The sequence below is a fragment of the Piliocolobus tephrosceles genome, chromosome 17, assembly GCF_002776525.5.
Source record: "Piliocolobus tephrosceles isolate RC106 chromosome 17, ASM277652v3, whole genome shotgun sequence".
NCBI classification, from domain to species: Eukaryota; Metazoa; Chordata; class Mammalia; order Primates; family Cercopithecidae; genus Piliocolobus; species Piliocolobus tephrosceles.
In genome coordinates, this window is record NC_045450.1 from 7,722,513 (window position 1) to 7,749,691 (window position 27,179).

The following is a 27,179-nucleotide window of genomic DNA, read 5'->3' on the forward strand; positions in this document are numbered from 1 at the left end:
AAAGAGTCTGGCATGTGCCTTCCCTGGCCAGTGACTGGCTTTCTGGTGTGTAGAAGAAAATATGGCTGCATTTAAGACTGTGTGAAAAGGGTTAAATGCCCTTTTTATGACTCTGTTGCTTGTAAACCTTTCAGAAAATCTGTATTAGCCTAGATCATCTATTATACTCATGACAAAAGGAAACACTTTTTCATTACGTATTCATTCCACACCAGAGCATTTTTTGAAATGTTTCAAAAATAAACTCAATAAAATAAATAGTAAAAAAAAAAAAAAGACTAGGTAAAACCATCAGGGAAGGGAAAATTAAGGAAAAGTAGTAAGACAATGTCCATCAAATTTCTTGTGTAGTCATTAGAATTGGGTCAACTTTGAGCTTCTTGGACAAGAGTTCTCTATATATACACATATTGTAAGTGAAAACATGGTGAATAGTAACAAACAAGAATGATTTCGCTGTAAATTCTCCCTAGCACCTGTCAAATATATTTGCATGTCTTAAGCCTTTTATGTGACCATACACTGAAGGAATTTTTGATAGTGTAATTTTTAATCTCTGGTATCACAGCATTGAGCCCATTTTATGGATCCAGAAATGCAAAAATCAAGGTTATTCCCAAGGTCATGTAATGAGTTACGAAGGAAAAAGAAAATCTGAAGTTACCTTTGGGCTCATGTAATTACTAAAGCAAGATTCATAAGTTATAAATGCAAAATTGCACAGTTATACTACATTCGTTTGAAAATTGTTCTCAGTACATGGCAATTGAAGTGTTTTGGTGTATCTACCATCAGTATCTCACTACTATATTAAACAGCAAAAGAAATAAAGGAAAATTATATGGCTTATCCTCACACGAACAATTTATAAACATCTCAGAATAACACACCTGCTGTAAAATCAAAATTAGCTAACTTATAATGAACGTGCTCTTTGCTGGGAATAGCCATGCATAACTAATTAATGTCATGTTCACCAGGGAGAGACACAACCATTTCCAAATGATGAAACGATGTGTTTGTAACTACTTGGGATGAAAATTAATTTTAATATTCCAGCAATATCTGTGATGAGTTTGGTTATAATGGTGGATTGTGCCTCCTTGCTGATAATAGTATGGCTAGAATTCTAAAGCCGTATTTGGAAGGAAGATCAAATTCTCAACAAAGAAGTAGAAGCCCCAGCAGGACTGGGGTTGCAAGCATTCATGTGTACAATAATCTATTAGAGCAAGGTACTGGTCAAAAAGAAGGAAATTCATCTGGTTGCCTGGGTGTTTCACTGGATTACAAACTGCCAAGAGTGAATTGGCACGGAATGAAAATCTTTGAGCCCAACATCTTAAAGGTTTCCTTTTCCTCTGGAATAAATGGATTAGGCTGCAGGAGATGGCAGGGGAATGGTTTCTCTTGGAAAGGAAGAGAGCAGAGTGGGACACAGCGCAGGAGTTGGCTGACAGAGTAAGGACCCCTATCTTGTGTTCAGTGAAAGCAGGTAGCAAAGAGGTTGGAAATACTTGTTTTCAGGACATAGCATCATCAGGATTCACGTGGTCCAGAGAGCGCATTTTTTGTAGCCTTTTGTCTCTAAAATCCTTTGGAGGAAAACTTCTAGATTTGACTGATGTCTTTACCCCAGCCCAGTTCAGCTCACCCTATGGCCCTATGACTGACACCTATTGTGCTTCAGGGCACTGTTGTGTGCTAAAGAGACAAATGGCACCTTGAGAGGTATTTCTTCTGGTTGGGGCAGGGGGTGACATACAAGCCAACAATTTCAATAAACCTGGTAAGTGATGCAAGAGGGTATTGTGTGAATACCAGGGCAAGGTCCTTAGTCTAGCTTGGGTGTTTACAGAAGGCATCCTAAAAGAAAAAATAGGGGATACATGTAAGTCCAAACATTTCCTAAATTGCCACAGTGAAATCTTATCCTGTGACCCCTCCCCCACCCACACCCCCAAGCAATCTCCATCTTTTCTAAGATATCACCTAACAAACTGCATTTAAGAATTTATTGTTTCCACTGTCACCAATTGAAGGCATATCTGCCAACCTAAATCTGTTCTTCCTGAGGTATCCAATATGAATCTATATTGTTACTAAAATACCAGTCAAAACTGTATCGTAGGTCCATGCATGACTTCAATCTTCTTCCTGGGAGATTGACAAAAGTATCCTTTAGAATCTCCATGGCTACCCTTTTGGAAGCTTGGGTGACCCTTGGAGGTATCCAACAAAGATAGTCACACGAGTAGAGTCCCTAAGGATGCCCTACATTCACCCATTTCCTTTAAAAAAAAAAAATTGAGACAGAGTCTCACTCTGTCACCCAGGCTTGAGTGCAATGGCGTGATCTCGACTCACAGCAACCTCTAACTCCTGGGTTCAAGCCATTCTCCAACCTCAGCCTCCTAAGTAGCTGGGATTACAGGTGCCCGCCACCACACCTGGCCAATTTTTGTATTTTTAATAGAGATGGGGTTTCGCCATGTTGGCCAGGCTGGTCTTGAACTCCTGACCTCAGGGGATCTGCCCACCTGGACCTCCCAAAGTGCTAGGATTATAGGTATGAGCCACCATGCCCAGACATTCATCCATTTCCTTTTCTTGATTTGCCTTTTCCTTCCATGTCTTGATATTTTTTCCTTCCGTGTCTTGATATTTTCTGAAGCCCTTCCATGCAGCTGAAGACCACAGGTAATGAAGAGGCCCTGTTCTCTTTTGTCTCACATGCCTAAATAGAAACCTCTTGGGACATTAACACATGATGATTCCTCCAGGGGTAGGGACAGTTGTGGACCATGGTGGGATCATAGTTACAGGTGGAAAACCCTATACCAAACCAACCGACTCCCAACTGAGTCCCAAATGCCAACATCAACTGAATGAGACTGAGTGAAGAGTTAGAAAGTCATGTCTACATAGGTCTACATAGTCTATGGAATTTTACAGTCCTAGGAAGACACTGGATTTAAGGTGCATAAGACTGGGCACGAATATTCTACCCATACTGGCTTGTATAGCTTACTTAACGTCTATAGAGTTTCCATAAGAGAGAGTGGGGATGTATCTGTCCCTATAGAGTTGATAGAGGGTGAAGTAGGAAAATTCATATAAGGTGACAACTTGGTCCATCCTGTGACAGGCATTCAGTGAAGTGTGCCTGCAGTTCTCCAGGTTGATGAACTTAGCAACTTTATTAACCACCTATAGTCTTCTTTCTCAACATCCCCTTTTGCTTGTGGTTGAGTACAGAAGAAGACCCCATGTCTCCTTCTATGCATTACTTATCTTTGCTAGGGTGCACATGCAATTTCACAGACCTGTTTCCTTCAAGAAATGGTTGAGGCATTTCCACTGCTTATGGAATATATAGATTGCAAATACAATATTGAGTAGGGAACAGTCATAGAGCAGAGTCAAGTTTTCCTTATTTCTCCTTGCCTTTGATCCTGGAGTCAATTTGCTTGAGAAGCCACAATGCCCAGTCTAGCATCCTATGATTCACATTTGGGAGGAATTACCCATCAGGTAATTGCTGTTCAGGGAGCTCACAAGCTGATTATCTATGCATCAAGATGGCAAGTGGAGACATTGGAGACAAACCCTATAGACTTAGTAATCTCTGATGTTAGAGAACAACAGCTAAACCCCAATCCCCTCCCTATCGAAGAGGAATTCCATGAGCACCTGTTATGTACTGTGCATATTTCAAGGCAGTACAATGGGGTGCTTTAATGGAGCATCACATGTGTTATTTTTGAGATGGAGTCTTGCTCTGTCACCCATGTTGAAATGCAGTGGTACAATCTTGGCTCACTGCAACCTTCTCCTCCTGGGTTCAAGCAATTCTCCTGTCTTCAGCCTCCCAAGTAACTGGGATTACAGGCACATGCCACCACACCCGGCTAATTTTTTGTATTTTTAGTAGAGACAGGGTTTCACCGTATTGGCCAGGCTGGTCTCAAACTCCTAACCTCAAGTGATCTGCCCACCTCAGCCTCCCAAAGTGCTGGGATTACAGGTATGCGCCACCACCCCCTGGCCGTGTTTTTATTACTATTCTAAGCCTAAGCATCTAGTGTCTGCTGTACGCTTTTGGTTTTGGTTCTCTACGTATCTCTGAGCAAGATTTTCTGCCCTTTCTCAGATAATTGTCATACATCTGTGTAAACGTCCCAGAGTTACCTTGAGAAGTATTTTGAGAAGACTCTATACTATTTGGGGTATAGGAAAGCTAAGGGAGTATCCCAGGACAAAACTTAAAGCTGGCCGGTGAAAGAACAAATTGACCTTTTGGAAATGTTTTCAGGTTAAGTCCTAAAAAAGCCTCTGACGACAGTCTCTGGGATCATAGGCACATCTTTCTGTGTATACATCAGCCATGATCTCTGGGTTTTATCTTATAAATATCTAAGTCCCCAACCTGTATTATCTGATGCTTAGGAACTTTACTCATTTAACATAAATCCTAGGAACAAAAGTCATCATTACCCATTCTCAGAATACTTTACACACAAGGCCGTCCAATCTTTTGGCTTCCCTGGAACACACTGAATGAATTGACTTGGATCACACAAAAAATACACATACACTAACTACAGCTGATGAGCCAAAAAAAAAAAAATCTCATAATGTTTTAAGAAAGTTAATGAATTTGTGTTGGGGCCATATGCAGCCTATGGACTGAGGGTTGGACAAGCTTCCTTTGCAGAATGATTTTTATAAAATGTGATTTCTTATTTGCTAGTTTTAAAGTGTAACCCAAACAGCCTCTTATTAGAGTGAATTTGTAGACATCATGAATCAGTGGTCTTTCAAGTCTTTTTTTGGAGGAGAGAATGTGAAAAAGGCATTTTCACCGATGCCTTTTAATAATCTGATTAAAAATTCTCTAGGAAAATGTGTACAAACACACCACACACCCACAATTCTATACAAATGCCAGTGAGTTTCTGATAGCCCCTGATATCCATTAAAAACACAGTGGTATTTGAACACATTAGAAAGTTTATTTTCTAGTGGGAAGGGGCCTCAGGGTAGAACAATTGTGAACAGCCTTTTCTATGAGAATATACTTGTGGCTGGTATATATTATATTACACAGGTAGATTGTATGGTTTGGGCATTTTATGTATTTTTTAAAGTAAACTAATTTTCTAGAGTACAATCACTCCCTGCTTGCATTCATTCAAATATTTAACTACTGCTATTACTTTTCTAAGAAAATGAGATGTGCATTTGCATGTCCTTGCAAAAGCATATTGAGTCCCGATGTGATTGACAAGCAATACAAGTACCTTTGCATGGCTAGACGTACCATCTCTGCATTGAAATAGGACTGCCCCTGTTTAGTGCACGATGGTAACTCCCTTCTAACTGTTCTGTGGTTAGTTTATCTATAGCTGCACCATAGACATGGATCCCTGTGCCTCTTTCCCTACATATCTTATATGTTAAGTGCAGCTGTTTGATGAGGCTTTAAAAATTATTTGGATACATTTTTGGAAACTAGTTGAGGCTTTGTGGTAAGAGCTTTCCTGTAAACAGCTCCTCCATTAGAATATGACCTAGGAGGCTGACCTTCAGTTTTGTCTCACATATAAAGTAAAATAACACTTGGAGGATGGTGTTGCATAGAGCAATGATTCTCATTTTCCTTGGACCAGTAGCATCAGCACCATCTGTTAATTTGTTAGAAATATAAGCTCTTAGATGCTGTCATCCACATCTATTGAATCAGAACCTGTTGGCTGGGCATGGGGCCCAGCCATCTGTGTTTCAAAAGTCCTCCAGGTGATTCTGATACACATTCAAGTTTGACCACCACTGCCTGCCATGGTACTTAAGAGTTTGTGCTGTGGAGCCAGACTCCCTGGGCCCACATCCCAGTTCAGTCAATACCCAGCTATCTTTCAGTTTCTTTCTACATGTCTAAAGAGGCGATGATCATTTTATCCATCTCATAGCGGTGTTCTGAGGACTGAGTGGGATTATGAGCACAGACTATCTAGAGTAGGGACTGATCCATGGTAAGTGTTCTACAAATGTGAGTAGTGGGAGTAATGGTGCTCGTGCTGTTACTATTAGGGAGAAAAACTGTTTTAGGTAAAATTGGCTTCCCATTACATGGCTTTATTTCACGTTGCCAGTGAGGATGACTATATTGGTTCCACATTTTTTAGAGCTATCCTAAAGATAGATCACTTGTCCTTTCCGTTTCTCTCCAATACATGTGTACTTTGAAAACAAGTAATCCCTTCATGATGAGGTTTATAATGGCAGGTACAATCATCTATTCGCTGTGAAGCCACCATATTTAGACCCTAATGCTGGACATTATACCTTTCCCCCTAGCACTCCAAGAAGCCAGGCCATGGTCTTCCAACCATGGGTCTTGCCTTAGCAGTACCTGTGCCCCGCCACTTTTGCCTTGACAGCTCTTTCCCTCCTCTCTACTGAGCCAAGGCTTTGAGGTTTCTATGCCATTTGGTCAGCCTCTCTCATCTCTGCTGCTGGCCCTGCCTCCTTCCATTCCATATTCAGGGAACCTCTGTTGCTCCCTCCTGCAGCCTCTATCCCAGCTGTGATTCCACAGTTTTGTGCATAATTTGTGACTGTGTGTCCCACTCCCTGTACACTCTGGGAGAGCAGGTTTACTGAGGGGGGCTTACTTCTTCAGTCTCTATGCCTTGGCATAGTAGTTGGGGTACAGAAAACTTTTCAATAATAGAGAAATAGTACGTATGCAGTTTGAGCTTTTTCACAATGAGAAAGCTAGGACCAGTTCTTCTTTGGTTCAATGTCTCATCAATGTGGGATGTCAGTGTCCCCCCAAGTAACTTTCCATAGCCCACGGCGGAGGACAAAGCATGGCGATCAGGTTACCCTACTGAGCAGAGACTCCTAAGAGCAAACATCACGGCATGTTCTTGCCTCACCTCTGGGCAATGTTGGTACAAACAGGCTCGACATGGAGGCACAAAACTGGCCATGGTGCGTAACAACTTGTCTTAATGAAAGAAGGGATCAGTTTCTTGGCTAGAGCTCAGCCTCAGCCACATCATAGAATCCACCCCACTCTTGGCCCATACCCGTGCCATGTGCCCTGTTGGAAGGACTGGACTCAGTTATTTTTTTCATTTACAGAAGATCAGAGACAGATGAGGTTGTACTATTGAGATCTTTAGAAGTCATTATTTCCCATATTTAAAGGTATATATTTCGTATTTGGTGAAAAATATGTTGTTTACTTCTAGACTGCTTTCTGTCTAGTCTCTTGCCCTGCTCTCCTAATTCAGGTTCGAGTCTGTTAATCATATTTCTCCTCCATTGACAACAGTCATCGATACTGAATAGCCAAATCAGACAAACCTGAGACTCCTCCTGACCTATTATTGAATTCTACCTCCAGTTGATAAAGCAATGACTCAATCTCCTTCTGACACCTTATCATGCCCACCCTTCCCTCTAAAATTTGAGCCCTATTTACCAAGTTATTGTACATCTTCTAGGTAACAAGCAATGTGTCAGGAATTGAGATAGAATGTTAGTGAAGCCACTGGGTGTAGCTTTTAAGGTGCCATGAGTCACATGCACACATACCTTTGATGTGAGGCAGAAATTGACGAGTGACTAAGAATCTGAAAAATGATGCTGGCGTTCATAGTGGGAAAAGTCACCCAGCTGCAGGTGGGCACTGGGTCTCAGACATGGTGACCCTGTTAGAGCTACAGTGTTAAGGATGATGCCGCCGATCCCTTTGCAAGCATTATCTTATGAAACCCTCCCTTGAGGTAGGCACTTACTTATTTTCCCTTTTTAACAGATGAGTAAGTGAGGTTCAGATATCTCACGTGATGTATCCGAAGGTACTGAGCTATTGATTGAGGACGCTGCAGTTTGACTCAGATGCCCCTGTGCTTCCCATCTAACTTGGCTCTTGAATGGTCATCTCACTGCTTTTGGATGAGGATACTGGAATAAATGGCATTGCCACCACAAGGCATTGCACGTGCAAGGGCATGGCAGCATGAAAGAACGGGATGGAGCTGTTTTGATACGGCTAAGTGATCCGTTCTGTGGTTTGGGACCCAAACTAAATATTTGTGGCTCACCTCTTTCATCAGACCTGTTCCAAGTCCTGTTGGCAGAGGGTGACTTCTGCCTTCGGACCCCCGAACCGACATTCTGTCCTTTGTGTTGGAAATGTTGAAAAAGAATTCAAAGCATAGCTCAGGATGCTGCACACGTCAGCACCTTGGATTGGGGCTTTATGCCACTTCACAAGTGCTTTTGTGAACTGTAGCCCTCCAGGATCAAATATGAACAACAGCTGAAAGCTATTTCTACCAACCTCCTTAGCGTGTGAAATCCCTGCCACATTTTTAAGGACAATGGTACTTGGAGCTTAGTCAGTTGACTCCAAAATACTCTAAGAAGCACACTAGTGTTCTCCAGCAAACCAGTGTCACAGCCGCGTGTGTGTGTGTCAGTGCTGTGTGTGTGTGTGTGTTGTAAAATGCCTTCCCTTGGCTCAATATGCTTTGCTTACATGTGGGTCCACTCTGCTACTGAAATCTGCTGCAAGCCTTTGGTATTAAAGTTGTGTTTCTATTAGAACCTCAGCCTCATTCAATGGTGGGGCTCATCGGTCCTTTGCCAGAATCATAAGTCATCTAGAAACATCATGGGAAGGTATTGGGGAAGATTGTAAATCACTACGACCCTTTAAAAAATAAGCGTTTAGAAACAGTTTCATATGCAAGATGCCTTGTGATTCTTACAGAAACCTGTGAAGGCTACATATGATTCTTGTTAAACTCATTTTCATGCTTAGGAAGTATAAATTAGTTTCTCACAACCACGTAGCTAAGAGCTTCTTTGTTTTTTTTACTCAAAGTATACCAAAAAGCTTTGGAGAATCATTCCCTAACCCCTGTCCCCAGCCCTCTGAAGTCTCTTTCTGGGATGGTCACTATATGGGTGGCAGTCAGAGAGCTGCTATCAGATTGGACTTGTTCAATCAAGGTGTGGGACTTTGTTTCATCTAGATATAATTTATGTGAACATACAGATATTCACATGTGTATACTCATGTACAAGTACACAAATACATAAATATCCCAACATACACACATATACACACGCACATATACATGTTTACATGCGTATATACACTATAGACAAGTGCAAACATGCATTCTTGCACTTGTCCATATTAACACACATACAGAAATATGCACAGTCCACTTGTACCCATGAAGACGTGTCTGCATACAAAACACATTCTTGCACACATACCCATGCTCACCCACATACCATTAGAGACATTCTCCACTTACCATAAAATAATGCACATGGAATTACCAAGTAAAATACAATGTGAAAGAGTATAGAAGAAAATTTTTGAAACCGTTTGTGTTGTCCAGCTCCCCCCCTGAGGCCATTCGGCGGTAGCCCGTATTGAGAATGCTGCAATCTGTGTCTCGACCTTTTTTTAATCCTATTTTTAAATAGATGTTTTGGGTTTTTGTTCTGTGGGGTAGGGGGTTATGTGGTTTGATTGCCAACTCTGACCTGTTAAGATGCTCATGTCTCTCTGGGCCACTTAAAATAAATCTGAGTCCTCTTTGCATTTCAAAGTCGTGCATTTCTGTACCCACTTCTGAGAGAGTGGGAAGTTTGGGACCTAGCACGCTGCTGCCACCACCACCACCACCACACATCCTAATTCTGGGCCAACACCAAAGCCCGGCCTAATTTTCTCGGTTTGCTCAACTACTGTTGTCTCCAACCTCCTTAATCAATGTGAAAACGATCCTCGGTTCCTGTGTTTTGGATCTTGTGACCAGACTAACCTCGCCAGTGCAGGGGTTGGTGTGTCTGCATGGGAAATGCACTAATATGGATGTTTCTCTTTGTGTGTGCACCCTTGCAGTGTTGTTTACCAGGATGGATTTTATGGTGCAGACATTTATGTAAGTATTCATTCACTTGCATGCCGTCCCTGTTTCCTCCTGGAGTCATTCTTTTTACAAGTTTGCTGTGAATTCCTCTACTCGGTGTAGTTGAGTTTCTCTCCTTGGTCCGTAGGAAATAATTCCGTGGTTTGTCTTGCAGGACAGAAAGCCTTCTGGCCCTGAGCTCATGGCAGACGTCACTGGCTGTTTAGTGGGGTGGAATTAGCCCCTCGATCAACTTCAGAATAAATGCAATTCCCCCCCAAAAGGTGGCATTTCTTTCATGCCAACTAAAGACCCCACTTCACCCACAAAGAAATGGTCTCTCAAGTTCTCAATATGTTCTTTGTTTTCAGTATAGTATTTAGGATAACAGCTGTAGTTACCAGCTGCAGAGGGTTAAAAGATATTTTCATGGCTGATATTTTTGATGTTTTCCCTAAAATATCACAGCAGCCTTAGAAACTCTCTCTCATGGGCAAGTTGAGCCCTAAACATCTCCTACTAATCCTCTTAACAAAATGTATGTCAAATTGAACATTGAGCCCCCATTTTCCTTAAACTTTTATTCCATTTCCCCCCAATTACATGACTTAAAATTGCTTCATAGTAACACTTTAAGTTTATTTTTAGAAAAGAGTAGACTATTTCTCATTATGAGAATAAGAATTAAACTTATCTGTGTTCAACTAGAGGTAGTTATTCTCCCATGTTATGATACGAGCATTGATGTTATTCAATATTGTGTTTACTCCAAGTCATTTTCGTAAGTGGGCAGTGTTGGGAGATACTCCCTAAATCACAATTTTTATTACAAAAGACCTCAATGGGATCGTATTTGTTTTATAGGCTAGATAGCAAAAAAATCATATTTCTGATAAAATTGATATCAGGTACTAGAAGATAAGGCACTGATTATTTTATTCCTTTTGAATTTCAAATCATTACAGTTTTGAGATATAGTATTTATCTCCATCAATGGTAGACTTAGTTGAGTTCTATTGCATCAAGCATATTTACTATAATCTGTGGGTTACTATTTTTCCCCCATAACAAAGTGAGTGAACAACCCATATGTCCTAATTCACTCAGTGATCAATCAATTTACTTCTCTTTTGTGGAACTTAAGCTTTTCCGTCTCACGTCCTCTTTTCCAGACTTTCAGATTTTAAATTATGAGGCAGGCTGGGGTTGAGCGGTTTGAAGCCCATTCATATATCCTCGAGCACCTGCTAAACCCAATCACCAGTCCTGGCTCTCGCATTCATGCAGCCCATGGGTAGATGATTGCAGATGGAAGGAGCCAGAATGGTAGTTGGCATCGCAGAATTTAGGGCTTTAGAAATGAGAGGGAATAGACAAGGGATAGAGAAATGTTTTTTTTAAAAAAACCCACCAAAATGGAAACTATCTCTAGCAACATCTACCCAAGGAAAAAAAAAATATGCAGATTTTCCTTACTTAAAAATATTTCACAATCATTTAGCGAGTGTCCACCTCTTCATGCCTCAGTTTCTTCAAACTGACAGTAATTCATTGAATCATTAATGTGTGGTATCTTATGCAGATATCAAATTGGTGTCTTGCTGGCCTCAGATTCTTGAGTAGCAGGAAGGAGAGGCTCCCTGAAGGCACGGTCTGTGGAGCTCCCACAAATAAGGAAAAACAAGGAACTCATTTAAGCGAGGAAGAGTACGTGTCTGTATCGATTGGGGCATACTGCTGAATCAGAAAATCCACACAGCAATGCTAATAGATAAAAAACACAAAGTTAGAAGAAAATATGCCAACCCCTTGACTAGAGAGGAAAAAGAAAATTTGTTCACGGAAGAAAGCCACAGAAGTGTCCCTTTGTGCTTTTCTAGTTCCTTTAGGAGATTTTGTCACACATTCATCATGTTTGAGCCAAGCCCACTAGATACAGTGGTGCAGCCTGGGAAGCATCTAAGTGAGCTTCACAGAACAGGGTTTCTTCCAGTCCTAAGTTGTCTGGTATCTTCGTTTATAAAACTGCCCCTTCTGTGACTTTTCAGGCCACGACCCCCAGCCAAAAATTATCATTTTCCCTACTCTTTATATGACAATAAGATTTTTCAGAGGGGAAGTATCACATATGCAATCAGGTGGCAGAAAAAGTTCCTGCGATATGAATTTAGAGATTTGTTTACCCACTACGTATTTCTGTCCTGTCTCTAAAAAAGTCTCTAGAATCTTGTAGACCTTCCTGAATATTTTGCTTTGTCAGATGACAAATTTAACATATTGCTGCTGATGTGTGTCTGTGTGTATATTGGACAGTAAGAAACTAGCCTGCGCCACTGCCCAGCTCAAGCAGCAGAACAAGGTCATTGATGACCATAAATTTAAGGAAAAGAAATATAAATGTGTTCTGCACTGCAGAATATACAGAACAAGATTCATCCTAGCTAGAAGTATGTCATAATCTTAAATGTGCTTTTTTAAGCCACTACCCTACCTCCCTTGAGATACCAGCATGTTCTGATGAGTGGAAATATCCCCAAGCTTCGTTTTTAAAAGAGATGATGGTTAAACAGATTCTTAGAAAGTCGAATGAGCTTCTACTTTAAAGAAAGATTTTGGCTTACTCCTTCAATCTCGTTAAAAACAGTACACAATAAATAGGTTTAGGGCAATTCTGAGAGGCCCCAGGATATATATTAGACATATCAGACACCTGTAATAGATTTAAACTTTATTATTATATTATTTGAGATGGAGTGTCACTGTGTCGCCGAGGCTTTAGTGCAGTGCTGTGATCTCAGCTCTCTGCAACCTCTGCTTCCTCGAAGCAGTTCTCCTTCCTCAGCCTCCCGAGTAGCTGGGATTACAGATGCCTGCCACCATCCCTGGCTAATTTTTGTATTTTTACTAGAGACGGGATTTCACCATGTTGGCCAGCATGGTCTCAAACTCCTGACCTCAAGTGATCCATCTGCCTCGGTCTTCCAAAGTGCTAGGATTACAGATGTGAGCCAGGACACCTGGCCATAAACCTCTTCTTTTTTAATTTTATTGGGTAGTAAGGTTCTAGCTTTGGTCACTGCTAAGGAAGACAAAGGAGGATACTGTCAGATTCTTCCTGCTCAAAATGTTCACTATCCTGGCGGTATATCAGAGCAGGTCAACAACTCAACAGCTTGCATCCCAGAACTACTGGGCTTTTCTAAGTACCCTGCTCTCTCCCCTCCCCTGTCCTTTGTTCTCCACGGTCTTTCCATCCCTACCACCTGAGGCTGGAGCCCTCGATCATTTTTTAGTTCTGCCGAAGCACATAGGCGTTGAAAGACCTGCATGATCCCGGTAACTGGCAAGCCACAACCTCCTCTGTCAAATGACCTCCTTCTGAAAGTTTTCAGAGGAGAGAGGATTGGGCAGAGAGGGACAGATGATCACAGATGTCCTGAAATTGCCAAAGGGAGTAGACTTGTTATGAAATGCAGTGAGCCAGACATGAAAGGAAAAACCCAGGACAGCTTGTTTGGGCAGAGGGTATCTTCAGGATCTGAGCCCTGCAGGAAAACCACTGCCTCTAGCCACAGTGGAGAGGTGCGGACACAGTGTGGTTGGCTACTCATCAGAGAGGACGTGGGAGTTCTCTGAGAAAGGAGGATAGGAATGATCTTTATCTGAGTTCCTTCTACCTGAGATCAGAACACCACACACACACACTTTTGTATAACAAGATAGGAATTGAAGTTTCATAATGAAACATATCAAATCTACCAGTTCCCTATTATTGCTTAGTGGTGTACCTTTACATAAATTAATTTTAATTAAAAGTGTATCAAGTTAAGCAAACTAAGTAGTAGAGGTTTATACAGACACAGAGTGGCAATGCAAGGACTAAGGTTCTTAGACCTAGAGTCGCTCATATTTGGAAGTGAAACTATAGTTTTTTTTGTTTTTTGTCTTTTTTTGGAGGTGTAATCTCACTCTGTCGTCCAGGCTGGAGTGCAGTAGCATGATCTCAGCTCACTGCAACCTCTGGCTACAGGGCTCAAGCGACTCTCCAGCCTCAGCCTCCTGAGTAACTGGGATTACAAGGCACCTGCCACCATGCCCCGCTAATCCATGTATTTTAGTAGAGATGGGGTTTCCCGTGTTGGCCAGGCTGGTCTCAAACTCCTGACCTCTAGAAATCCACCTGCCTTCAACTCCCAAAAGTGCTGGGATTATAGGTGTCAACCACCACACCTGACCCCTGAAACTATAGATTTTATGAGGCCAGAAGTTGACCAAGGAGTGGAAAAGAAGCATTGCTTAACTGAACCAAGACATTTGTTGGTTGACCTTCTGAGGGAGAGATCAAAGAACATAGTATTTGATCAAAAGATAACCATTAATATTACAAATGAAAAGAGGGAGAGAAAGAAATTATAATGAACTGTTAAAAAGAATTGACAAATGGATAGAAACTAGAGTAACATAGTGGGGTGTTTGACAATGGGAAGAGCAGAGAGAAAGAGTGAGAGGATATAAATTATAAATGTTGACCATGTTCCTTTTTGTTAAGAACATCCTAAGCATCCTGACATTAGACGCAACCATGAAGACCACCTAGCAAATGTGTCTTGAGATTCCAATGCATTTTTACACCATTCCTAAATTCTGTATAACAAGTTTCTGGTTAACACCATGGCTAAACACAATTATTTCTGAATTCAGGACACTCTGCCACCGCTATGTTTTAAAACAAAGAGATATCCTCATTTCAATCATGTTTAAACTCAGGAATGAGAAGTGTCAGTAACTTTGGAAACATTTAAGGTGGAAAGTAGGAATTCTTTAAATAAAAACCCCTAGTCTTTCTTCCTGAGAACTTGTTTTCAGTGTGAGGTGGCTGAGAATTGGCATTTGGCTTGCCATCCCCAGTCACCATAGTGGAGACCTCAGTCCACCAAGAAATCAGACGAATGCTGTGTTTGCAATGGCAGAGACAAGATGTTGAGTGTTTTACCTGTATTACCTAATCTCTCCTCACCACAGCCCTTGACACAAGGCATCTTACCTCTATTTTTCGTTGTTTCAGAAAAACTTCTTTTGGAGACAGAGCCTCCCTGTATCACCCAGGCTGGAGTGCAGTGGCATGATCTCACCTCACTGCAACCTCTGCCTCCTGGGTTCAAGCAATTCTCCTGCCACAGCCTCCCAGATAGCTAAGACTACATGCATGCACCATGACACCTAATTTTTGGATTCTTGGTAGAAATGGGGTTTCACCATGTTGGCCAGACTGGACTCAAACTCCTGACCTCAAAGTGATCCACCTGCCTTGGCCTCCCAAAGTGCTAGGATTACAGGTGTCAGCCACCACGCATGGCTAACAGGAAACTTTTTTTTCCAGAAAAGAGAAAATAATTTGTCCAGTAATGTTCACTGACACTGGGCCTTGAGTCCACATGATTTGACTACTGACTTTAATGCTTAAGCCCTGAGCCCACAAACCCAAGTCATTGCTCCAGTTGAGCAACATTTGAAAAGTACAGTGAAAGACAGGAAAGGAAGAGGGAGAGAAGTGAGCATAATGGGGTGGGCAGGCCACTGAGAATATTTGTACTAGAAATATTCAAATAAGAAGTGAACTAGCAGAGAAAGAGAAGAAGATTATTGTCAGGCATAGCTCCACAAACTGACTTTTAACATAAGTAAATTTAAACTGGAAAGGAAAGGCAGGCTATCTGGAGGCTATACAGGAAGAAGTATACGCACACCTTTAGAGGGTATGTCCCTCAGTCTCTTCAAATGTTCAGCCATCTCAGTGTCTGCCCTGGAACTGGAGAATTTTATTTCAAACGGTGAGCACTCACATGGAAGATTAGTTTTGCCCATGAATAACTCTTACCTCCAAAAACTGCATCCTAGTCTGTACAAGGATTCTACAGAGACCTTCCTTGCCAGTGCTAGATGTGTATGAAATCATAGCATTTTGAAGCTATGTATATTAACACTAGTTTACACACATACACACACACTCACATATACTCACAGTTCTCTAGTCTGAAAGTATTAAAGTAGCTATCGTAGCTTCAATGCAATTCATGAATTCATGAACTGCAATTTTGCTGTTAGTTGAAATTAACTAAAGGCATTTATGCACTTACGGTTGCTACTGTGCTGTTTTCTTAACTACTTCCAAAATTAGGACATTCGTGTTAAATCCTTAGATATTCCAGAAAATTCCAATCATGAGTTAAAGAGGCAAATTTGAAATAGTTAATTTGGACTGTTGGAATATGCTTTAAGAGGCAAGAAGCCATGAAATTATCTTTTTCTTCTTTAGAAATAAACACAGGTTATAACACGAAGTGGTTTGATCCCCATCTCCACCTTGATACTCTCCATTGCAGAGATTTGCAACTAAAAATGTTTATCCAGGCCCAGTGCCCCTTTCAGCTTGGTGGGTCAGTCCTAAGTTTTGGTGAAGTAAGAGAGAAGCAAACTTGTAAATGAATTGCTCTGGAATTTGTCTGACTTATGCATTCTCTTTTATTTATTTCATTTTTGCATTGAAAACATTACATTTCTGTTTCCTTATAGAGTAGTGTATCAAGAGCCTGTGTATGGCAATAAATTGCTGCAGGTATGAAATCCCGACTGGTGGAGAAACTCATCACTGTGATTGTGGGTTTGCTGTGAAATCCTTACTAACAAGATAATTCTGGGGAGGGGAATTGTTCTCTAACATAGGAGGAAAAAGACTTAACTGAATTTTCCAGTTTTAATATGAAATCTCCTAGAATAGAGGTGGCTATCCCCACATCTATGGATATATCCGCTGACTGTGTTGTGGCTGTTTCTTCCAAATATGGGTGCTGTTTCCATGACTGATGTTAGCTGGCCTTGGCCATGAGCTTTGTTAGATCCTGAGTGTGTCAAGTGGTGGTCTAGCTTGGCTGGGTTTTTTTTTTTTTTTTTTTTTAAGCTTAAAAGGTATCTGGATTCAATCAGTATACATCCAATGAAAAGAATTCAAGGTTCTGATTGAACCAATTGTCTAGGTAATTTTTTAGTAGGTTCCCAGAGTGAACTGGAATGGGGTTAAATCAAGAATCTCATATGCAGCATTAAGAGCCAGCATACCTGACATCTAACATAACCCTCCCTGGTCTTAGTAGAGCTCATCAGAAATTTATTTCACACCTATTGTTATAGCTTTTAAACGTATTTCTCACTGCTGAAGCAACCACCAACTGAATAAATTCGTAGGAAGAAAAAAGTCAACATATTTGTTGGAATGTGGCTGGCCTAGTCTCTCCAAATTTGGTCTATTACCCACATTGAAACTGTCAAGTAAGATGAATGTCAAACGGAGGATGATCAGTGAGAGTTTTAGGACATTACTTTCCCTATTGCTGCAATTCCTTTTCTTCAGTATTATGAGTGAATTAAGAAAGTACTTTTTGTAAATCATGAGAATTGATTGAGTTTTAATTAAAACCTGAATGTGAGAAAGAGTTACTTTGACCTAGTAAAGGGTAATATGGTTAAAATTCCCGAGATGAACTTTCACTATCACATTTCAAGAGAACTGGACCTCTGAATGTCACCCTTCAAAAATAGATGAACGTGGCCAGGTGTGATGGCTCACACCTCTAATCCCCATATTTTGGGAGACCAAGGCAGGCAGATTGCTTGAGGCCAGGGGTTCAAGACCAGCCTGGCCTACATGTCAAAACCCCATCTCTACTAAAAATACAAAAGTTAGCCAGGCGTGGTGGCACGTGCCTGCCATCCCAACTACTTGGGAAATCACTTGAAACTGGGAGGCAGAGGTTGCAGTGAGCCAAGATTGCACCGCTGCACTCCAGCCTGGGGGACAGAGAAGACTCTGTCTCACACACACACACAAAAAGTGAACATATAATATAGGTACATTAGGAACTGTTTCATTTTAAAATCTTCTTGTAAGTATTATAGTAAATAAGATTTAAGTTGTATGTATATATACCAGCACACCTGTTTTGCACCAAGTGAGACTTGACCCTTGGATATTTTGGTAATAAAGGGAGCCTTTACCCTTGGTTAAGCAGATTACTTTCCTATGCACTCCAGTTGAAGGAAGTATGCGTAACACGTACATGTTACAATCCTACTGATGCCCACATCCCCCCTGGCACACACAGGTTTCCCCTCCCAGAATTCACTATTTGTCCAATGGAACAATTTATTTTCAAGAGTATGCTCTAAAGTGAAATCTTGAAGCTTCACATTCTCTGAGATGCCTTGGAGGTCCCACAATGTTCATGAATATTGTCCCAAGGAGTTCCACAAACAGAGTAACCAGTTTAATTTAACTGAGCATCTGCCAAACTGGTTTGGTTGTGGAAACTTTCCTTTCCACCATTCCCCACAAGCGTAATCTTAAAAATGCTTTATTAGTTGGGCACAGTGGCTTACACCTGTACTCCCAGCACTTTGGGAGGCTGAATTGGGATGATCGCTTGATTGCAGGAGTTTCAGAGCAGCCTAGGCAACACAGTGAGACCCCATCTCTAGTGTAGTAAGAAAAAATGCTTTATTGGAGCGTCATTTGAGGTGCTTAATGGGTAACTACCTCGAGGGACCTCTAGAGGTTTTGCCAACAAAGGAAACTTCTCACTCCACACCAGTGGGTCACTCTGGTGGCCTCACTCATTTGGTGGTGGTGGCAAGGAGATCTACAATGGCAACTTGAAATTATTATGTAAGATTACATTTATAGTTTGCTACCCATGATGTGGAGAAATAAATGTTTCAGGAATGGGGAGTGTAGAACTATTTTGTGCTTGTCATGCCTTGGTTCCTTTAGTTTGGTGGTGGGAAAAATCACTTGTCAATGACCCATTTTTGTCATGTGATCTCAGAAGACCAGGTTCAACATGAACATGGTCTGGTGATGGCTATTGAAAGTGAGTGTTCCTTTTACAAACATCACCATGGAACCTCGAAGAAGTTCTGGCTATGCTCAGTGGGCTGCAAAATACAGAGCAAGAAAATTGATTCGAGTCACCTGTTAGGCAAATTACAGCAATTTGTATTTTTTGTATGTAAAGCAATTTATATTTTACAGTATATACACACATATACTGAGTTAATACACAACTCTTACTTCCCTAGTATGAATTGCATAAAGAAAAATAGCAAAGGAAGGCTATGCAGTAAAGTTGGAGAGAGAAAAACACCTAATCCCCTTTTCCCTAATTATTACATGTTTCAGGGATCATTGAGACTGGTATTCTCCAATCCTTTAGCCACCAGTCCTCATGTGGCTATTTACATTTAAATTCAAATTAACTGAAAAGTAAATTTAAAAAATCAGTTCATTGCACTAGTTAGCTTTCAAGAATTCTGTAGTCATTTACTAGAAGTAGCTACTCTGCTGGACAGCAGAGATATAGAACATTCATCTCCAAGTGGTCTACTCGACAGCAATGAAACCACTGATCAAGGTCAAAAATCTCTCCACTGGCTCTGGAGACTTAAGAAAACTGGGATCTTGACCCTTGAATCAGGAACACTCACAAGCAAATTTCTAGATAATAAAGACAAATGTCAGAACATTGACGACTTGTGCCTGTCTTGTATAGAAACACACATTTTCTTAAACTGGCCAAGTCGTATGCAAACAGTGGAGGTCATTTCGAAACCTTTGCAGATGACCACATTTGCTGTGCAGAGGAATCCCAGGTGTACACACCTACATTTGATGTTTCCACTATACATAACCTACTAGTCAGTGTGGTTCATTTTAGTTTGCACTGCAGAAATTCTTCCCATTTATTAGACTTGCTACCTTCTTCCATTGACTGAAACTAAGGCAGAAGGTGGAGGATATGCAAAGTTCAAACCAAGACGCTTGCAAATAGGATGTTACTAGACATCTTTGGTGGGACCAAATTCACAGTCACCAACTCATCATTGACATGGCATCTGACTGCTGCAAATACTTTTTCTTGTTCCAGAGAGAAACACGTACATACCACATACACTTTCTCTACTCAAAACTTTAAGCCTGTTGCAAGCTGATGTCTCCTAGAAATCAGCTAGCCAATTCTAGCCCCTCCCTACCTCGTTAAGTTTAATGTATGTACCTGCACACCTGCATCTTTCTGTACACATCATGAAAGCCAAGATGATGAACAAGCTATATAGAAAAATGGCTCCAAAAACCTGGTGACCCGATTTCTCTTTAGTCTATCACTCTGTTTGTTGAACTCAGTGCTGTCATAACTGCTTTGGTTTTATAACTCCTCAGCACATTTAATGAGTTCCCCATTCCTAACTGGAGAACATAGTATTTGGAGCACCAGGTGGCATCTGGCTAAGACCTTTTTTGTTGTGGTTAACTTCCATTATATTTTTAAAGGAAGCTTGAAAAAAAAAAAAAAACTTTTTAAACTATGTCAGGATGTTTCAGATGTGTCTTCTCCGGACCGATCCAAAAAATAAACTTTAAAAGATAAACTTGTTTCTTTGAATTGCTATGCAAATAATAGCATATTTACTGTGAAAGTTAACTGTGCCAGGAGGAGACAGAAAAAAATTGAGACCAGTGTACCTACATCTTGAAAGAGGCTTTTTGTAGCTTCCCTGCTTCATCTATGTCTTACCGTATTACTTAGTTTCATGAGGCCAAATGCCATGAACTTAACTTTCCCTGTCATGATTCTGCTGTTGCATACCTTCTCCTGAGTCACCCCTTTATGGTGATGGTGAGAACGCTTACCTCAGGATTATGGGACTGTGTGTTCTAATTAGAACCTGAATAGTCCTGTGTTATCAGTGGACACTGGATTCTGTTTAATTGTGCTGAGATCATTGTACACTGGTTGATGTATCATTGCGGTCCACTGAGCAAGAAGCTCTGTTATTTTCACAGTTTGATCATCAACGCTCCACTGAACACAATTTCTTTTGAATATGCCTATTTGCTCGTCCTCTTTGCTTAATTGAACAATTGCAATTACTGGTACATACAACTAAATGTTAATTATTTTTTCTTTTCAGACTTTTTCTGTTAATGATTTTATTTACCAATTAGAAGACTATCATATTTTCTACACCAAATTCTCCATCTGAAGCAGCATGATATATAACCATGTGATATCTTTGACCAAAAACAAATGTTCAGTCATTTTTGTAATAATTGTGTAACATTTAGACAGCTAAAGACAGTCTTCAGTAACATTAGTGGTTAAACAGATAGGTAAGAGATTACTAATAAACTTTCAAAGGGTGATTTAATAAATATAAAAGGAGAGCATTTACTTAACTTTTATAAGAAAAGAATTGAATAAAATTTAAGTTATTATCTGATAAAGGTAAAGCAGAATCAATTTTGAAAATCTGGAAAGTTCAGCAAAGTATAAAGAGTGTTTAAATAATCCCCCATAATCCTCCCCACCCCAAAACAATCACCATTAACATTTAGGTACATTTTCTTCCAAAGGCCTCTAGGCTCTTCTTTTGGGATATGCTTACGACCGCTAACTTTTAACATCCAGCTGGGGTTGATGTTCCACCCCTTGTTTCTCCAGGGTGTTTTCGTACTTTTGCTTTGATACTAAGCTTTCATTAACCTCAACTTTAGCTCAGTAGATTTGGTTAACTGCTGTTCTGGTGTGGTCTTGCCACTGGGCGTCCCTGCAGTGTGCTCTGCTGCATTCCTGAGTCACATTTCTCCTTGTGTTTTAGGGTGGTTATGCTGCATACCGCTACGCCCAGCCTACCCCTGCCACGGCCGCTGCCTACAGTGACAGGTAAGGGTCATTCTTCTCGTGCTTGACAACTACTTGGAAATTAACTTAGTTGATGGGAGAGGAGATTCTTGTATGGTCTTGGTGAAACTGCATGACTGCTGGGGGAGGTAGCACCCCAAAAGTTAGGTCCCATGGTAAACATGAACTCAAGGCCCCATGGACAGAGGGCAAATACTTCAAGCCCATTCTAAACTACTTTCTCTGCTAAGACACACAGAAAATGATAGTCTTGGTCCCTGTGTAGTTTTTAACATCTCTCAATTCCTGTGACAACACGGCTTGCTCACATACACATACACACACACACACACACACTCTGTACAACCTTCTTATGGTCGTCTATGTAAGACTGTGATTCCATCTAACTCATAGGAAGAAAAACAGACCATGATCCTACAAGGTTTCTTTCAAGTCCTTTATTTCCCCTTTTTACAAGGTCTTATACTGAATAAATTATTCCCTCCATTGCATTTTTACAATTTGAAATAAAGCAGAGGGAGAGTGTCCCTGGCATTCATAAGGAGATTCATTCTTTCTGGCAATGCCCTGTGTCCAATCCTACAAACATAAGTCAACTTTTATTTGTAATGCACACCACATGTTAAGACAGGCAGTGGAAGGAACCCAGCGTGTTTGAGAAATGCAGCAGTCCGAATGGATGGGCAGGTTTGGGGGGCGGGTGGGGCGGAAATGAGGGGTTTCTATTACCCAGGCTTAACAGATGAGTTGGTTCCTGAAACACCAAGCCGTAGCTACTTTTGTATGGTTGCCTTGAAAAGGAAAGTGTGTGTTTTCATATTGAATGCAACTCCCTGGCTCTGTTTTCTGAGGACATAAATGTGAATGTTCAGATGCTCTGCATGCACAAATGTCATTGAGGGTGCTTATTTTGGTAATGAGTCCTTTATTTTAAAAATACGTTTCATGAATAAAACAATGATAACAATTTGCATGTGTGGCTGGGGCATGCTGGGTCAGACAGGTAAGCAGGCGGTGTATTTGACTCCTGAATTGGAAGTGTCGGCAGCCTCTGGTGCTCCTACCCGGCCTGTTGTGATGTAGTTCCTACCTCGGTTTGCTGTGGTGTGCTTTCTCTGCAGTTCCATTCCATTTCTCACGAGATGTGCTGTTAGCTAATTGTAGCTACAGAATTCTTGCAATTTAAGAAAGCAGAATAAATCCCTGAATCCTAAAAGCGGCACTTTGAAAGCCCCATGCATACCCTTGTAACAAATGGCTCTTTGGGCAAGATGGAGTTGAGATCTGCTATCTGGTTCTATGCAGGTATTTTCTTATAAGCAGCCATAACAAGTTCTCAAGGCTGTAGGGGGCCTTCAGAGAAATCCAGACAATTGTCAAGACAAGGTTCTCAATACATAAATTATACATTTACCCAGTCATCAGTTGCCAAGATGCAAAATGTGTTTCATGTAAGTTGTTATCTTCAACACACTGACACTGGATTAGAAAAGTAGAGAGGGTCAATAACGCTAATAAAAATGATGACAATCTTGAAATACTCAAGATCATTCTACATATGAAAAGGTCTGTTATTAAATTCTGCACTGAAGATTCACAAAGTATCAATTGCAATGTGGTTCAGCTGCAAACCTTAATTATTTATGAAAATATCTCTAGATGTTACATTCTCAAACACCCACTTTGCATATAACTATAATCATAGTAACTTGAACCTGCTGTATAAGAATCTTAAACGGATTTGATTATCTTGCTTTTCAGTATAAGTGCATCTACCCCCAAGTTGAAAAAAAGAATAATTAACAAATATATAATTTAAATTGCCTCATTTAATAAGGCTGGTCTAGACATTTAAAAAATAAACTACAGATGATACTATTAGAATTATCTGAGATTCTGGCCAACTCTACTTGCATTCATATAAACATTTTTAAATTTCTACATTTTGGAACACCATATGTGTAAAATCTGTTATTTTGATATTATTCAGATTTCTCATTGGCAACATGTCCCACTGAAAGATCGCCCTTGTTCTTGGATTGGTAAATCTTTAGTAACTGCAATTCCAACTTTTGTACCATAGTTTCAGCTGAAGAAACCAACTCTTCTGTTGTGCATATAATTGGCCTCCTTGTTGTTCAATTAGATAAATTTGCACATTTGGTCATCCTGGTTGCTCTGGAAATTGATAGCTATCCCTATTTAACTTTGTCATAAGACACTTGCCACATATGGAATTATTCATTGAAGTAAATTCATTAATAGGTAAATGGACAGAAAGCAATCTTTAAAGTTGTATTTCTGAATTTTTAAGGTGTCTATTAAATGGTGCTACCTCATTTTATCTTTAATAAATGGATATTGACAAGGAATACTTTTTTATAGAAGACACTTTTAGGGAAAATGTGAAATTATTAGAATAGCTTTTGAATCTAGATTAAAGATGCCAAGTACCTAGAATTTCTCTCAGAAGTAGCAATCGTGTAACCAGTTATTTTTATATCATCACAGCATAGAATCAGTAGTGAGAGATTCTTAGTTACTCTTCTGTAGAAGACAGGCAAGATAAAGAAAAACTTAACAAAAAACTTCAAAAATAGGAAGTAAAATCAGCAGGCATTGAGAATGTTTTGGTAATGCTCTCTGGTTGTCAATTGATCAAAAGAGAAACAGCAACAAACTTTCCCTGTAATCATGAGATTCATTCTTCAGACGTCTTGAAAGCAAAAGAAGTTTGATGTCCCCAGTTGGTAGGCTTTTACCTTTTATCAGCACAAATTAAGCCCTCATCAAATTACAGATTCAGGGACCTTTGAGAAATATTGAACTCCAGTAACCTCAGGACTGTCCAGCAAGTCCTTAATGGGCACCTTGCAACTCCCTGCCCATCATTTTCTTGGTTAAATGATCACATGCTGATCCTCTCGGAGCAACCTGAGAGTCTCTGATCGTTGACCTCCAGAATGAAGACCATCTGGTGTGGGCAGAGATTTCCCCAAAAGGAAAATACCTGAGTGGACTAGGTAATTTTATAGTCTCATTGACAAATTTAGTGGGAATAGGTGAACATCTTTTCTTGGCATTTAGGAAACATTTGGTAAGCACTTGACATCACCAAATCTTTATTTCTAATCTTTGATTTATGCAAAGCCAACTGTCTGAACTCTCAAAGGAGAACGTTTTCTGAGCTTGAACCAATTGAAGCATGGCAGAGGGGCCTTTGGTCATCTGGTCATTGCATGCCACTTGGTGTTGCTGATGTGTCTGTGATACGTTCTGGATTGGACAGGTCCATCACATCAGCTTGATGAATGGCTTGCTTGAATTAAGCCTGGGGGCAGGCTTCTCTTTATTGATTGGCTCATGGTTTGTGTATTATGACTTCGTTGTTGTTGCATCTTGAAGCAGCCAAACTGGGAGGTTGGGGGCCGGGGTTGGGGGGAGGGGGGCGGTGGGGGTAAGATTCCCTGTTTGATCAACTGTGCCACAAATATTTGGGAAAATATGATGTGTACATAGCTTTGATGAAAATGTTATCTCCCCAGACAAACAGACGGACATTTGTCATGCTTGTCCTGCTTGCTAACACTCTAACATTTCCTGACGATCAGTGCATGAAAACGTCCCTCCACATCAGGGCCCAAAGTAGTTAGATGCAGACTGCCTAGAGACTAAAGCAATACAGAGTTTTTCACTCAAATTTCATCACAATCCGATTACACTGATAGTTACCAGGGGCCATTGCTTCCACATAAAATATGCATTTCTTGTAAAGATACATGAAAGCTAAGAAGCTTTTGACATGTAATTGTAGCACCAGGCCACACAGGTATCTCTAAACTGAGCAAAAGACTGCAAGCAACATATTTTTGTTTTAATGGATACCTCTTAGGTTTTTGAGACCTGAAAGTTTCACTGCTAATGTAGAGATAGAAATTGCTACTTGTGTGTGACAAAAATGACACATTGGCTCTGTTGTAATATGTATGAAATATATACCTACATCAATATAAATTTTATATAGCTCAAAAGAAATCCAAGTAAAATGCCATGTTATCTTGCTCTCTGCATACACACATGTACACACACACACACACACACTCACTTGTGCCTTGGGGCCTCACAAGGGACTCGTAAGTGTATTCAGGTAAAGCTTAATGCAAAGAGACCAGGGCTTGTTAATTTCAAGTGGTCACAAACTACATGCTAGAAAAAACATAAGATAAATATGACATTTATAACCTATGAATAAAAGGTTGTTTCAGACAGATTTGTGTTTCTTAGAACTTAGTAAGGATAAGTAGGCATAGTTTGGAGTTCATACAGGATTTAATGTTATTTAAAAATTATTTAAGTGACAGAGCTAGATACATACATACATCCATATGCGTACACCATACATAGATGGGTGGAAGGATGGGTAGATGGATAGATGGAGATAAAGCAATAGAGGTGGGTGGATGAATGGAAAGAGGGAAGGAAGTAAGGAAGGGACCATCTTTTCTGCCGTCTAATATTTCATCATAAGCTAAATGCAGAAAACAGGACTAAATCCTTATGTACAATCTTACTTTAAGCTGAACTAAAAAAGTAAAAGGATTTGAGTTTATTTTCATTAGTACAGGCTATTCCCTATTTTAGAACTTTTTATTTTCTGGCCTCAGATTAAATAAGGAGAGAAATGCTGTCATGAAAATAAACAAATAAGTACATTTACAATGTTATTCCATTTTATTTGGAGTCCTTATCTGATGATGTATGCTAAAATTTAAGGGATTGTCAGCATATAAAGTGTATGAGCATCCTGAATAGAAAATGTAATTTACCATTTAGGGGCTTATTTCTGTAGGAAGGTTAATTTTTTAAAGAGATGTTGTTTTATGGACATTGTTTTCACTTTTTTTTTTTTTTTTGGCCTTGAGTTGGAATACAGAAAGTTGAACCTGTGGATAATTTGAAACCCTTAATGAAAGTAGACATACAAAGCAGACAAAGGGATGTTATTTGCTTTGCTTTCCCCAGTCCTGTTATCTGAACCAACTTTGATAAGGATTGAAAATATTTCTAGCTGAACAGCAGTAGCAGCCCTTGTTCTTATTCTTTATGATCTCAAGATCTTATTCTAGTGCCGTATTGAAAGCAGTATCTCCCAAGGCCAGTTCAAGGGCCTGGCAACCACCTTTGATGGCATATTTACTGGTTTATCAAGACAGAAAAACACCGACCATGTAAATATGGTTGTCAACCCTCTTTTCTGGCAAATAGGCTGAATCCATTCTTCCTTCTCACTGCTGTTAAAATAGATTTTATTTATAAAATTAGAACAATAGCAAATGGTAGTTTTCGTTTTAGACATCCAATTTTGTTTTTCATGTTCTTACTTGGCAAAATAAACATTGGCAACTTTATGCTAGACTCCCTATCATTTTATTTACATTTGCAGTCTTCTTTGAGAAATCTGTTGGAAAAATATAGT

At 40.1% G+C, this 27,179-nt stretch overlaps 1 protein-coding gene across 11 annotated transcripts in view; it reads left to right on the forward strand.

The window, feature by feature from the left end:
• Positions 1 to 27,179, forward strand: part of LOC111551668 (RNA binding protein fox-1 homolog 1) — a 1,700,664-nt gene that overhangs the window by 1,642,173 nt on the left and 31,312 nt on the right. For 8 of the 11 annotated variants that reach the window (XM_026446850.2, XM_023225717.2, XM_023225712.2 and 5 more), the window contains 2 exons: positions 9,944 to 9,983; positions 21,660 to 21,724. In XM_026446850.2, coding sequence (XP_026302635.1) covers positions 9,944 to 9,983; positions 21,660 to 21,724 — 105 coding nt within the window. Of the gene's footprint in view, positions 1 to 9,943; positions 9,984 to 16,523; positions 16,567 to 21,659; positions 21,725 to 27,179 lie in introns of all 11 variants that reach the window. The other 3 variants (XM_023225710.2, XM_023225715.2, XM_023225713.1) reach the window with 1 other exon arrangement.